Raw genomic sequence first — 15,991 nt, 5'->3', positions numbered from 1 at the left:
CGACTTGCCGAGCAATCCCTCCAGTTACCCGTTAACCGTGCGAATACTCCAGCCGTCTTATAAACCAGGTCAACGTCAGTTCTGTCACGAGATGTCGGGTCCGTCCGTTGGGCCGACGTACCCCTTTTCCCGGTCACTTCTACCTCTGACCTCTCCACGTCAGGAGCCGTCACCGTCTTAGTATCGGTTAGCCCAACAGTAGGAACGTCTCCCCCCTCGTACCATAGGTCATACAACATGACAAAGTCCCGGCCTCCTTCCAAGGTATACACTAAGTCTGGTGGTATACCGCCACCTTGGCACTCGCTGCCTCCAGGCCCCTCAAACATCACTCTGTCTAGCGCATAGTTCACAGTGACCCCATGTTTACAGCGAACCTGGGCCATTTTCTCAGACAGAAAGTGAGAGGAGTTCCTAACAGAGTCACCTGACTCTTTGAGTCCAACCGTCCCAAGATTCCTCCCAAGATTCCTCCCCGGTGCAGCATCACGGTACACACTTGCGGTACGTCATGCTCCGGAAAGTATAACCCACATTCTGAAAACACTCTACATGAACACTGCTGTTCCTCTTTTGACACACCGGCCCCTTTCTGGACCACCTCGATTTGGGTCACCGCCCCCCTCTGGGACGCCCTTTTTTTGGTTACCACCCCGATTTGGGACTCCACCCCCTTTTGGGCTACCACCCCGATTTAACACTCCACCCCCTTTTGGGCTACCACCCCGATTTGGGCCACCGCCCCCCTTTCGGGATTTCCCCATGTCCGTTATACCGGTCTTCTCAGACCACAGTTCACACCACACAGTTTGTCTCTTACGATACCACACATGTCCTTGTTGGCACCACCACAGCTCCTGCTGTCACCGATTTTCGACACCACCGGCTGCTGTTCACACACCGCTGCTGGTGTCACCTTCGTAACCCCGCCGAGTTACAGGAAGCTGCTTGTCCCCTTTATAACCCCGCCGAGTTACAGGAAGCTGCTTGTCCCCTTCGTAACCCCGCCGAGTTACAGGAAGCCGCCTGTCACCTTCTTGACTTCCACTGAGCCACCGCAGGCTGAGTTGAGAAAAGAGAAAAAAAACACCACACAAAACTCACGTGTCCTGTCTGTGTGCTATTCAGGACGTTCCGTCTCCGCTTGAGACCGTCCAACACACAGGGCGCACCAGGTGTGATTCAGGGAGCGACCCTCCTCCCAGGGTCTCCCCACACACCGGCCTCACCAGGTCCAGGGGCTCGGCGGGTTCTCTTCAGGACATCTGTCTCCGCCTGAGACTGCCCAACACTCACGCATCACCAGGTCCAAGGTCATACCACATGCTCCCGGGATCTGATTCTTTCTCCTACAGTTGTGGCCAAAAGTATTGACACCCCTGCAATTCTGTCAGATAAGACTCAGTTTCTTCCTGAAAATGATTGCAAACACAAATTCTTTGGTGGTATTATCTTCATTTAATTTGTCTTAAATGAAAAAACACAAAAGAGAATGAAGCAAAAAGCAAAACATTGATCATTTCACACAAAACTCCAAAAATGGGCCAGACAAAGGTATTGGCACCCTCAGCCTAATACTTGGTTGCACAACCTTTAGCCAAAATAACTGCGACCAACCGCTTCAGGGTCCTGGTTACAGATGGCACAGGAGCAGGCTAGCCTGGAAGCAGCTCAGGGATCTCTCTAGCAGATGGGTTGTGTAGTCTCCTTCGTAGCGCTGGCTTGAGGTACATCCAGTACTGTGTTACACTGAAGTTCCTCCTTCTTATCTTCTCTTAGAACTACCTCGTATGGCAGACAGCTGTAGCCCCTCTCTCTCTTGGCTCACCTGTCGCTGTTGTGCCTCCAAGCCTTAGTTGGGAAAAGAGCATTTACAGCTTCCTATTCCTCTGGTTTCTGTTGCAGGACCTTCAGTATCCATACAACCGTGGAGACCAGGCTCCAGATCATGCGCTATCACTGGGAGGGAGCTCTCTATCGTCAGCTCAACCTCCAGCTTCTCCACACGTCTACACTCGTGGCCCTCCTCACACTAACTCCTAATTTCCCTTCCTGGCCCTCAGAGAGCACTCCTCCCCCCAATTCTGGTTCAGAGCTCCCTCTGCTGGCCTGGAGTGGGAACTGTGTTGCATGACATGGTTAACTGCTAGAGAGAACCTTCATTGCCTCCAAGCCTGACATCACCTTCCATGGAAAAAGGCAATGCCACTGTGGCGACCATACTCCTGGGGGCGCCACATTCCTCCCTAGTGAAAGTCAGTACTCCTGGACTAATAAAAGAAAACATGAACAACATATAAACAATATGAAGGTTGCAAGATTTAAGAAAATGAAAAATTTACAAAAACCAAAAGCTCCAAAAATAGTCCTATGATAAGTCCAAGCATCAATGTCCATGGTCCATTCCTGGGCAAATGGTGAACTATGTACAAACTTAGTGACCACACACTGTCGTGTGGCCAAAATGTCCATAAAACAAATGGGAAAACTCAAAAAGGAAATTTCTTACAGAATATCTGTAGGCACAAACTTGAACAGTTACATATACAAATTAAAGACAAATTAAATGAAGATAATAATACCAAAGAATTTGTGTTTGCAATCATTTTCAGGAAGAAACTGAGTATTATCTGACAGAATTGCAGGGGTGTCAATACTTTTTGCCACAACTGTAGAATCTCCCAACACTGTCCCTCCAGGACCTTTCCTCACTGAACCCTCCAGGTACACAGTCTTACTCACTGACCCAGGTCAGTACCACACGAACACCTGTCCGTTACCTGTGTCGGCCACACAGGTCCTCGGGTACCTCTTCTTCGCAGAGGCACCCTAGCAGTCACCAGTCTCTTTCTCCTGGGGAAGCGGCCGTTCTGGGCTCACCGATCCGGACAGTGCCTTACTCACTAGGCCGCCCCACGGTTCCAGAACCACAGCCGGACAGTGGCTTCCCCAAATGCAGGCTGTCACAGGCTCTGCTCACACACGTGGCCGGTCAGCATATTGCACAGCTTTCTCGATCGTCAGCCCTCCTGGCTCAATGTTGCCCTTAGCAACCGAATTTTGCAGTCCTCTTCTGTTGCTCCCAGCAACAAGGCTACAATATTGCCCTTTGCAATCTCCACCAATTGTAAGGTAGCGCTGTCATTCACATAGGGGATTCTCGCTTAGCCGCCACAAAACCAGATCCGGCACGGGTTTTCCATAAAACCATTATAGTCCATGCGGTTTATTTATGCAGCATAAACCAAAGCAATTAACATAAAGTTCATATCAGCATAGCGTCCTTGACAGATCTTCTCTCTGTCCTCCCTGTGGTCACACAGGTTGGCATACACAGGCTCTTCAGCCTCAGTTATCTCACCCACGTCCGGGTTTCCTCATGGCTGTTTCTCCATGCTGCAGACATCCAATCCCTCCAGGGAATTACCAGGCACGTGCAGCCATTACACACAGCCACTCCACATGCTGTTAGCCAGGAGGCACATCTCCCAGCGGGACCTTTCACAACGGACCAACCAGGTCCCTGCCTTCACCACATGTGACTTACCCTGGCCACCTTATATGGTCCGTAGCCACACCCACCGGGTCACATGGCTATGACCTCCCCACAGGTCCTTGAACCACTCACACACACTTTGCACTAGCGTTTTTAAACACACCCCCTGGGTGGGTTTGTAGGTAACTGGGCCGCCCGTCTCCCCAGCTACCCGGAGACTTCTCCCTGACACAACACGTCAGCAGTATCACTGCTGATCAACACACACATCAGTCTCCATCTCAAGGCCACCCACCTTGAGATACATAATGGTCATTCATGACTCTGCCATTCAACATCTCTCCTCGGACATCCACACAGCGCCCCCTAGCGGACACAGTGGTCACTACACTACAGTATCTTTGTTTGAAGCATGATATGTGGGAAAAGGTTGAAAAGTTCCAGGGAGCCGAATACTTCCGCAGCGCACTGTACATACATAGACAAGACATTGTAGGGGTAGCCTTGTCTGCAGCAGCATGCACAGCAGGAGCATGATGAGCACTACTGAATGGAGTGCCCACCACTGGACAATTCCTACCCACCCAGTTGACAAGCTCTGCCCACCTGTCAGAATCTGACATGAAATCAGAGGATGCAGGAGATTTTCAGCCAGAGATCATGTGAACAGAGGAACTACTCAGCTTCCTGAATGATTTTCATAGCAAAGTATTTAGCAAATTGCTTTTCTATGGCAGTCCCTCCACATGAAAGGGACATTAGGCCATTCATTGTTTGTTAACCAATAAATTTACATTTTGTTTAAAATTGACAATTTTCAATAATGCCTATGGCTGCCTTTCTCTTGTAGGCATAAATAGAGTGCTGAAAACCTCTCAGTAAATTCTGAAATCAAACTTGTATCTTTGTAAGCAATATATTTTTTATTCATACAGCACCATGCTTAATCGAGTCAGAACAAGTTGTATATGCCAAAATGAAGCACAGTGGTAGACACAATCGCTATTGTATGAGCTGGCACAGCGGGGCGGCCTTCTCTGCTGACTCCAGTTTGCTCCTTATATGTTGGTTTATTGCAGAATCATCTTTCTCATAACATTTTCTGTTACATGAAAAAATATGTGGAGTTTATAATTAATGAAAAAAGAGGCAGCTTCTCATCGGCGTTCCACATTCTGCGAGAAGGAGGCAAACCACCTGGGGGCGCTATAAAAAGTATATAATAGCAATGTTACAGTGCTGACTAATAGAGATGAGCGAACCCGAATTTAAAAGTTCGTGGTGCGTACCGGTGCTAATCGCCAACACCAACTTCTCCCGGTAGTCCATTACAATGTTCAAAGTTCTTGGAGAAGTCTGGGAGGAGAGAGAGAATATTTTCCAAATTAAAAGTTTGGGTCCCCATTGTTTTCAATGGGGTTCAGGTTTGGGTACAGTGAACCCGAATTTCCACCGGTCCGCTCATTCCTAGTGACTAGTCAATAACATATTCCTATTTACTGATCATTCTGCTCCTTGTCCTCCGTGTCTTCTATAATATAATGCTGACCAGGTAGTCAGTATGTTTAGTGATTCCCCGCTGGTTCCCCTTTTATTGTGTTGCTTTTTTGTTGATGTCCAAAAGTTTTTCCTGCTTGGCTAGGATAAAGGAATAAAAACTGTCCACTAAAATACAAACTGATTTCTCATCCTTACATTAATTTCTATTAATCAGAACATGCACTATTATATAAATCATTTTTTGTTACATTTACTTTTTTAAAGCATTTTTATTTTATTTTTTCAATTCTCCATATCACTATTTAAAAATAAATAAAAAAAAGCAATTTTTAGACTAGCCATTACGCTTCATACTGTTCTTATATTTACTGTTTTATTCTGAAGACTTTTCAGACATGTCATTATCATCACAGACATGGTTACAATGACAGATAACACCTCTAAACACATCTGATAACACCAGATCCACCAATCACTATAGGCACTGTTACCCCTCTGCTTCTTCCATGCATAGTGACCTTTGTATATTGAGAGCATACTATTCATTAGGATCTGACATAGCTATGTTCAGAAATTGTGTTTTTTGGCTGCTTTGTTATGCAAATTAAAAGCATCTTTTTACAGTATTGGCAAAAGCTGAGGTTTCAGAAACCTCATTCACACACTGTTTTTTATTAAAATTGACAGCATTTCAATTCGTTTACTGTTTTTGCAGAGGGTTTCCCCCCCCCCCCCCCCCCCCAAGTATAAAAAGCAATGAAGAAGTGCAAAAAAGCAAAGATGTTTACACTGCCTGCACCCGAAAAACGCTGAAAAATGGATGGTTTAAATGCAGCGTTTTCCTGTCAAGAGAGCAGGTTTTTGCTGCAAGGAAAAAAAAGCAGCTAAAATGCTAAATGTGAATATAGCCTTAAGCTGGAGTCACACATAGCGACTTACCAGCGATCCCGACAACGATATCAACGTGTCAGGATCGCTGGTGAATCGCTATGTGATCGCTGGTGAGCTGTCAAACAGACAGCTTCACCAGCGATCAGCCGAGCGCCCGGCATCGCTGTGTTCGTTAGCTCTGATGCCATATCCCTGTAAAAAAAAAATAGAATTAAAATAAAAAATATTGTTATTCTCACCTTCCGACGTCCTGCGCAGCATTCCCACCTCTCTCCACGCTCCGGTCCCAGTGACCCTTTGCGAGAATGACTGTGAGAATGTCACGGTCTCGCGGCCATTCGTGCAAAAGATCACTGGGACCAGGAGCGTGGAGAGAGGCATGATGGCTGCGCGGGACGTCGTAAGGTGAGAATAACAATGTTTTTATTTTTTTTTATTATTATTTTACAGCTGATCGCTGGTCTCCCGCCTGTCACACGCAGCGATGCGTGCTGGCCAGCGGGAGACCAGCGACGAAAAATATGTCCAGAGGTTTCTTGCAGAGATCAGCGATACTAGCAGGGGGGCCTGTCGTTGATCGCTGTCACACACAGCGATCTCGCTGGTGAGATCGCTGTTGTGTCACAAAAGTTGTGACTCAGCAGCGATCTCACTAGTGAGATTGCTATGTGTGACTCCCGCTTTAGTCTGTTGCTGCTAATTTCCATTTGTAACACAGGGTCTATGATCAGGCCTGTTGGCCAGTGTAAAAATTGTAAGACTTTTATACGTTCTCTTTGTTTGTCATAAAAACCTGAATATGTTTATTTTTGACACATTTCCCTTTAATATGAGTTGCCCTTTTCCGGTACGCCACCTCTTACCTGGAACAGAGCGCTCTCTCCAGAGGAACCAACATGACCTTGAGCTACATGGATAGATCATTGGTTTCAATAGCCACCATGTAGTGCTCCATTTCCATCGTGCTGGAGCTGCAGCAAGTTGCCACTTTACACATCAATCATTGCTGGGGCTATAGATGGTCAGTTTATTTTGAGGTAACCCTTCTGACAAAGTTGCATTGTAAAGAGTGAGCCAATGACCAGGTGTTGAACGTTAACATACCTGATCTTTTTTTGTCCAAAATTATCTATTGGGAAAGTGCAAGTCCCAACATACAATCCCAATGGTTGCACCATTGTAATATTTTGTTTATGGCTTATTGGTATTGAGCAGGTATAAGAAATGTTATGGTAAATATTTATACTTTGCTTTATTATTTAGACAATTAAATCTACCTATATATCTCTGATAATTTAGCATTTTAGTATTTAGCTTTATAAGAGTTATTCATAAAAGCAATAACACTGGGCATTGTATCTTACTGTATATAGAGGTGTCTGTGTCTTTAAACATTCCTTTTGTTTCTGGAAGTATAGTAAGCTGGGTGGAACCAGTTTGAAAGGAATTTGACAGAAACCATAATTTACGATGGTTATCCCCAACTTAAATATTTTCGGTCATAGGTAATGTGATATAAAAAGCCATTCCCACTTCTCCTTATCTTTGTGGTTGTGAACTTGTGATAAAAACTTGTGACTGAATATCTGCGAGACAGACAAGCCTGTACGCTGACAGACACTGGTTGTTTGCCCTTGTTTCCAGTCGATCTACTCTCTGATTTGATCAAACTGGGAAATGTGTGAAAACTTTTGAGTTTCTCCTAAAACTTTACATATAGGTTTCCACATCAGAAATGTTTTTGTCTTGTGCTATAAATGTGACTTGTCATCTTTTTTGTGTTGCATTTATTTAGCTACCGTGGAATGTTATAATCCCAGAACAAACGAATGGAACTATGTCGCAAAAATGAGTGAGCCACATTATGGCCATGCGGGGACTGTATTCGGTGGACTCATGTACATTTCAGGTAAATAGAATGTGTTTTCTTTTTATTGCTCCACCCTTAACTGGTGCCCAAAATAAAGGATTTGTTCTCATTGGCTGGGGATTATGTATTCGTAGACATACTAAACTTCTAAAATATTATGTTTCACTCTCAAATTGGGGAAATTAGACTTTTGATCTTATTCCATTTACGGTAGATTGTGAGGTGCTGTCAGCAGGAAGTGCTCTTTTTTTTTTTTTTTTTTTTTTTTTTTTTTGTCTCCTTTTATGCTCATTTGTTTTATTTTGCATTTTGATTGTGTGTTCTCCCTAATTGTAAAGAATTGCAGAACATATAGATGTTATATTCAGATGTGTCCATGTTGAGCTGCAATTTTACATGATGCCAATGCAAAACAATGTCATTGAGACCTCTATGGTTGTTGATGCTTGATTGCTGTGAGCACCACCCAGTGGTCGGCGCTAATAGCAAGTCTGTAGTTCTGCTACCTAGAGGCGATCTGAGCATTGCCTCTATGTAGCAGAGCCGATCAAGTTGTCAGCTTCTACAGTCTCCCATGGAGGCTATTGAAGCATGCCAAAAGTTAAAGAAAAATAGTTTTAAAAATATTTAAAAAATTAAGTTTAAATCACCCCCTTTTGCCACATTCAAAATAAAACAATAAAAAAAATCAAACATACACATATTTGGTATCGCTGCGTTCAGAATTGTCCGATCTATTAATAAAAAAAGGATTAACCTGTTCACTAAACGGCGTAGCGGGAAAAAAAATAAAAACGCCATAATTATGTTTTATTGGTCGCCACGAGATTGCATTAAAATGCAATAACGGGCGATCAAAAGATCGTATCTGCACCAAAATGGTATCGTTAAAAATGTCAGCAAAAAATAAGCCCTCATCCAACCCAAGATGTGTGGGATTGCACTTTTTTTTTTGCAATTTCACCGCACTTGGAATTTTTTACCCGTTTTCTAGTACACGACATGGTAAAACCAATGGTGTCGTTCAAAAGTACAACTTGTCCCGCAAAAAATAAGCCCTCACATGGCTTTATTGATGGAAAAATAAAAAAAAGTTATGGCTCTGGGAAGAAGGGGACCATGAAATGAAAACGCAAAACTGAAAAAAGCTCCTGTCATGAAGGGGTTAAAGAGAATCTGTCAGTAGGATCTACCCTCTTAAGCCAACTATATGGGCATGCAGATCATTGAAAGTTGAATAAAATGATACCTTGATATCTCCAGTCCAATGTCTTATTCCAGAGTAATCCACAAGTGTCTTAATATGTAAATTAGCTTTTAAGATCTATGGGCAGGACATAGAGCATCCTGAGCATCTGCCTCCATAGGTTATTGTAAATGAATGGGGGTGTTACCAGTGTGAGACCTGTAGATCAGGAGAGCTGTCAGTCATTACATGTAGCACACTGATAACGCCCCTTTTCATAAGCTCTGGGGGCAGATTCTCAGCAAGATCTATGTCTGGCCTATAGATCTTATCAGCTCATTTAGAGGAAGAAGAAAAATGTTTAATTTCACGTTAATAAGACATCGGATCTCTGATATCAAGATATAATTTTATTGAACTTTCTGTGACCTACATGCCCATAAAGACGACTTAAGAGGGTTGATCCTACTGATAGATGATTACCTTTAAATAAGGAACAACTGTAAGTAAAGAGGCCTGCGGTTTGACACCTCTACAGTGGAGCAGGTGTGAAACCGCTGCGGATTCCGCACAAAGAAAGGGACATGCTGCAGTTTTTGAAACTGCAGCAAATCCACGTGGAAAAATCCGCAGCATGTGCATGGCGTTTTTTGTTTGCCATTGAAAATAAGGGTACTGTACAACGCAGCAAAAACTGCTGTGGATCCGCAGCAGAATCTGCAGCGTGTGCACACACCCTTAAAGTCTCCTTCATAATGGATCCACTTCTGGTACTGGCTTTTAGTTACTGCATCATAACTGCACCTCAAGAGGCATGTGTGCTCCCAGCATTCAGAAGGCAATGCGACAGCCCATGTGGAGTTATAATGGTCGCCATATTGGTCGTCTTTCAGCCTCAGAGTGTTGTTCCACCTGTTTTTGGTGAATGATGCTCCGTAATTTAATGTACATGAATGTCCATAAGAAGATATTTTACTGTGTGCTATGACAGTTGTTTTGTATATATCAGGACTGAATAACCTGCCATCTCTTCTTCAGTGTAGCCAGCTTCGTTCCAGCCTCCCCCCTATGATGCAATATGGGGGAAGCAGTAGATTAGCACTGTGCTGATATCTGTAATTAGATCATAGTAAGTATAAGTAGATGCATTAGGCACCCTTCGCTGGTGACATTACTCACCATTATCTGCCTTCAAGATTTCTCCCACCTTCTGTCTTCAGGAGCGCACCACTCCCTTTCCTTTTTTTTTCTGGTGTGGGTGCGTTCCGGAAGGTGGTCAGTTCGGGACAGTGCAATGGCTGCACCGCTGCTCTGAATTGTGCGTTGTCCCACACTGCTTGCAGATTGAGGTTGGTCTCTGCAGCATCAGCCGAGCACATACATAAGCAGTGAGTCTGGCTTAGAGCCACGCTTGCAATGCTGTGCAGCTATACGTGCCTAGCAGACCTGCCACCGCTCACAATTGCAGAGATGGTCTGTAAGCTAGGCAACAAGCCATAAACTATAGAAATAAATATCCCTCTCTTCTTGAGAGTGGAGAGTTTTTGTTTTTTTTTTTTTTATAAGGGATACATTGCCAAGTTTCTTATAGAAAGACGCTTTTACAAGAACCACCGTTTTACCGATTTTAAGAAAATGAGCTTCATTCTGCTAAGACTTCCTTACCAGCGGCCTGTAGCCTGGACACAGCTCTGACCGGTGTAATATTTCCTTTCGGTCGCCCTGTCAATCACAGTTTGGTTTCTTTACCTTTCCTAGAAATCAGAATGGAATATTCTATCAAAACAAAATTGCTGCCCTCCAAAAAGGCCAGGGTTTATGTCCAGGAGGAAATAGATGAAAGAAAGGAGCAGCTTAATCTCGCCCTGATTGCCTTTCTTATTTCCCGTCCGTGGAATACCTCTCCTAAGTATATGGAGACGAAGCGCACGGTATAAACCACCTGGATCTCGGCATTCATAGCCCCATATTTCCTTTTCACTGTCACAAACTGCAGCGCTGTCTACCATTCATCAGAATATGCTGATATTGCAGCCGCAGCATTAAGATATTTATCGCCAAATCCAAGGAGGAACAATGCCGATTATTTTGACGGAAGTCTATTATTCACTCCCAACCTCTGGGTAAAGCCTCCAGCGCAAACTAATAAATTAGATTATATTGAGAGACGTTCCTTTTTTCCCCGAAACAATGTCGATGCGTCACTTTAATTTTCCGATATGCTGTGTATTTTTTTTTATTTTTACAAAGCCCTTGTAAGTTCTGTCCCACTGAAAGGCTCATCACAAGAAGAATATTAATTTCCCAAGGAAGAAGTCAATAGCCCGCAGCTGCAGCTCCACTGGCCGCCTCGCAGCGACATGGCTGCCCTTCCTGTGATCAGCGCTCCCTTCCTGAAAGCGCGTGAACAGGATTCCTGTTCTGCATTTAGTGCACGCTGCTGTATATTCTCATGTTAATTGTCCCATCCCTGGAAAACAGACACACACTGAATGACTTCCTTTATGCAGCGATACCCTTGCTGAAAGCAGGATAACTTTCCCTTTTGTCTGTAGGCGTTTCAGCTCCCCCTTTCTCTCGCAGCATGCATTTCATTTTTATTTTCTCCTCCAAGTCTTTCCTTCTAGTTCTGACCATTATAAGCCTGTTGCAGATCAGAGACATGAAAGCATTAATTATCTGTAAAATAGAACTGTAAACTGGGTAGAATAGAGCCAGGAATAGACTCCTAACAATGAGACCCTGTTACTGCTGCGCTGCAGTGATCGCCACCCGAGGAGGGAAGGAAGGAGTTGTTAGGTGCACATTAAATACTTGTTCACATAATTATGGGGGGAAAAAGCATTTCATTCACATAAGATGATTTTTCCACTTTTGACCCGTTTTTTATGCAAGAAATGCAAGGTCGATACATATTCTTTTAATTTTTTTTTCTATTATTGGAACATGTACTCATGGAATGATCTGTGTATTCCATGGTGAGAACAGTTAGAACCTATAAATAATGTTAAATCCCATCACTTGAACTATTTGGTTCTGATCTCCAGTTACGGTTTCCAAACGGCATTTAACACTGTAGTCTGTTTTCTGGATCTTAGCCCTGAGCAAGATGGCCCCATCTAGTCTGATAAATGCAGGTCCCACCTCTCAGACCCTGACCCATCTGAAAACATGATGATTGAATGACGAATCTCAACATGGTTAGGATTCTGCTGTTGCCTGCTTGAGCATTATGTGACTAGAAGTATGCACTTTGCATACTAACGGATACTTGCTGAGCAGCTACTTATCTGCTTCTCTCAGTTGAGAGGAGCAGGAAAAGTTGTTTGACACCTGACCGCCAGTATGGAAATCGCATAGAAAACAGCGGAATCATGACAGTTTTCATATTGCACAGTGTCCGGACTCACCATTCTGCAGTCAGTGACTTAAAACAAAATGTATGTAGAGCCTGGAAAACACCTTTTAGGCTATTGCTACACAACATCTTTGGCCACGATGCCAGCAACACAACCAAGGTTCGCTCAGTGCCTATGCTACATCCAGGAACAATACAAGTGAATGGGGTTGCATTGCGACCCAAAAGGTAATGAGACTGTGACAAGCAAATCACAAGAACCAGATTTTTTTTTTTGAGACTTGCTTATCGCAGTGCTATTATGGTTGCACCGCAACCCCATTCACTTGTACTCCTCGGCAGTGTAGCAATGGCATCAAGCAAACATTGATGTTTTTCTGTAGCCAGAATATTTATAAATAACACCAGAATAATACTTAGAATATTCCTGGAAGAATTATTTCTCTCCTAATTTCTAGTTAATTGCACCCCATGTATGATATTTGGGCATCATAACAAGTCCACCCAGCAAGCAGTTAAATTTTTTTTTTTTGGTTTTGTCCCTTGAGAACAAAAGAATTAAAGTGCCCTATATTTCTTTTCCCTTACATAACTTGTCAGGGAGCGCCATACATCACATGGTTGGGGGATTCAGCCTAAATCAGCGCAAAATCTCCTTTTTCCCCATAGAACATGCATTAATGCTCATTCAACAAGCTGGTGTATGGGACAGTAAGAATATAGCTGTCAGACGAACACTAGTTTCACGGCTGTTATTTTGTGTATGGGCACCTTTTACCGTTTAATAATTTTGCAAGTTGGGTTGAGGGTCACGTATACTGTAGAGACCAAAATGGGGCTTTAGTAAAAAAAAAAAAAAAAAATTCTGTACTGATTTATACAGCATGTGGTGTGATATGAACTAATACTGTCAATCATTTCGACAGGTGGAATCACTCACGACACCTTCCAGAAAGAACTGATGTGTTTTGATCCCGATACTGACAAATGGACTCAGAAAGCTCCCATGACTACAGTACGAGGTCTTCACTGCATGTGCACGGTCGGAGACAAACTTTACGTCATTGGTGGAAACCATTTCAGAGGAACTAGTGACTATGACGATGTCCTGAGCTGCGAATATTACTCTCCATCTTTGGACCTGTGGACTCCAATTGCCGCAATGCTGCGGGGACAAAGTGACGTTGGGGTAGCAGTTTTCGAAAATAAAATTTATGTGGTTGGCGGATACTCTTGGAACAATAGATGTATGGTAGAAATCGTCCAGAAATACGACCCTGAAAAAGACGAATGGCACAAAGTTTTTGATCTACCAGAATCCCTTGGGGGTATCAGAGCTTGTACTCTTACAGTTTTTCCACCGGAAGACAACAGCGGTTCACCATCTCGGGAATCTCCTCTCTCAGCACCTTGAAGACAATATCTTTGCACTGCATCAAGAGGGATTTTTTTTTTTCCGCAATTTCCTTGAGATAGTATCAAATACGTTTGGCCAACCGGATTTGGCAAATCCACTTCTGTAAAGAATTTTTTGTACTGTTCATTTGGCATTGGTTATTTAACGTGAATATCAAATGGTTTATTTAATATGGCCAAATGTTTAAAAAAAAAAATTAATCAAACGGTTCTATCAGGTACATATGCAAAGCTGGATATGGGATGCCGAGGTTTATAAAGTCCAGGGCTTTAATAGGACTGTCCAATTCAATCTACCTTATCTTTACAGAGCTCTATCGCTATTTAAACTGAGTATATAAATTTTATTGTATTCGCAGTCTAACTTTTTTGAATATTTATTTAAGTTCTTAAGAGGTTGTCCTCTTTCAGAAAACTTTTGCCTGTCTGCTGAGTTTAAGAAACGCCCCCCCCCTCTCTTTCCTTACCCTCCCCATGTCTAGTGCAACCTCTTCAACACCACTTTCGCATATGCATCCACTGGTGACTTCACATCACGGCTTTGCAGCCATCACTTAGCTTGGCGGCACTGCTGCTGTGGATGGCATGAGCCACTAAACTTAGTGACTGACTGCAGCGCTAGCGGCGTAATGTCACTTCTGCAGCCTAACAGAGACTGGGACAATGTAGGGGATGCTGAACTGGACTGCTGAAGCTGGATAGAGACCGGCGCAATGTCGGAGTAAAGAAAAGTTCTTTTGTTTTGTTTTACAATCAACCAAGCTGGAAGATACAGTGGGGAAAAAAAGTATTTAGTCAGTCCGCAATAGTGCAAGTTCCACCACTTAAAAAGATGAGAGGCGTCTGTAATTTACATCATAGGTAGACCTCAACTATGGGAGACAAACTGAGAAAAAAAAATCCAGAAAATCACTTTGTCTGTTTTTTTTTTCATTTTATTTGCATATTATGGTGGAAAATAAGTATTTGGTCAGAAACAAAATTTCATCTCAATACTTTGTGATATGTCCTTTGTTGGCAATGACAGAGGTCAAACGTTTTCTGTAAGTCTTCACAAGGTTGCCACACACTGTTGTTGGTATGTTGGCCCATTCCTCCATGCAGATCTCCTCTAGAGCAGTGATGTTTTTGGCTTTTCGCTTGGCAACACGGACTTTCAACTCCCTCCAAAGGTTTTCTATAGGGTTGAGATCTGGAGACTGACTAGGCCACTCCAGGACCTTGAAATGCTTCTTACGAAGCCACTCCTTCGTTGCCCTGGCGGTGTGCTTTGGATCATTGTCATGTTGAAAGACCCAGCCACGTTTCATCTTCAATGCCCTTGCTGATGGAAGGAGGTTTGCACTCAAAATCTCACGATACATGGCCCCATTCATTCTTTCATGTACCCGGATCAGTCATCCTGGCCCCTTTGCAGAGAAACAGCCCCAAAGCATGATGTTTCCACCACCATGCTTTACAGTAGGTATGGTGTTTGATGGATGCAACTCAGTATTCTTTTTCCTCCAAACACGACAAGTTGTGTTTCTACCAAACAGTTCCAGTTTGGTTTCATCAGACCATAGGACATTCTCCCAAAACTCCTCTGGATCATCCAGATGCTCTCTAGCAAACTTCAGAAGGGCCCGGACATGTACAGGCTTAAGCAGTGGGACACCCCTGGCACTGCAGGATCTGAGTCCATGGTGGCGTAGTGTGTTACTTATGGTAGGCCTTGTTACATTGGTCCCAGCTCTCTGCAGTTCATTCACTAGGTCCCCCCGCGTGGTTCTGGGATTTTTGCTCACCGTTCTTGTGATCATTCTGACCCCACGGGGTGGGATTTTGCGTGGAGCACCAGATCGAGGGAGATTATCAGTGGTCTTGTATGTCTTCCATTTTCTAATTATTGCTCCCACAGTTGATTTCTTCACTCCAAGCTGGTTGGCTATTGCAGATTCAGTCTTCCCAGCCTGGTGCAGGGCTACAATTTTGTTTCTGGTGTCCTTTGACAGCTCTTTGGTCTTCACCATAGTGGAGTTTGGAGTCAGACTGTTTGAGGGTGTGCACAGGTGTCTTTTTATACTGATAACAAGTTTAAACAGGTGCCATTACTACCGGTAATGAGTGTAGGAAAGAGGAGACTCTTAAAGAAGAAGTTACAGGTCTGTGAGAGCCAGAAATCTTGATTGCTTGTTTCTGACCAAATACTTATTTTCCACCATAATATGCAAATAAAATGAAAAAAAAACAGACAATGTGATTTTCTGGATTTTGTTTTCTCAGTTTGTCTCC

The 15,991-nt window shown here is 43.5% G+C and overlaps 1 protein-coding gene across 4 annotated transcripts in view; it reads left to right on the top strand.

The window, feature by feature from the left end:
• KLHL13 (kelch like family member 13) overlaps positions 1 to 14,075 on the top strand; it is a 151,078-nt gene extending 137,003 nt beyond the window's left edge. For all 4 annotated transcript variants that reach the window (XM_073543476.1, XM_073543477.1, XM_073543478.1 and 1 more), the window contains 2 exons: positions 7,683 to 7,796; positions 13,228 to 14,075. In XM_073543476.1, the coding sequence (XP_073399577.1) occupies positions 7,683 to 7,796; positions 13,228 to 13,715 (602 nt within the window). In that variant the 3' untranslated portion in view covers positions 13,716 to 14,075. The remainder of the gene's footprint in view (positions 1 to 7,682; positions 7,797 to 13,227) is intronic.
• The last annotated feature ends 1,916 nt before the right edge of the window (positions 14,076 to 15,991 follow it).

Source organism: Dendrobates tinctorius, unplaced genomic scaffold, assembly GCF_039654945.1.
Source record: "Dendrobates tinctorius isolate UK_male_01 unplaced genomic scaffold, ASM3965494v1 ptg000133l, whole genome shotgun sequence".
Lineage (NCBI taxonomy): Eukaryota > Metazoa > Chordata > Amphibia > Anura > Dendrobatidae > Dendrobates > Dendrobates tinctorius.
The sequence above is the reverse complement of the archived record's forward strand: the minus strand, read 5'-3'. Positions and strand labels throughout refer to the sequence as shown.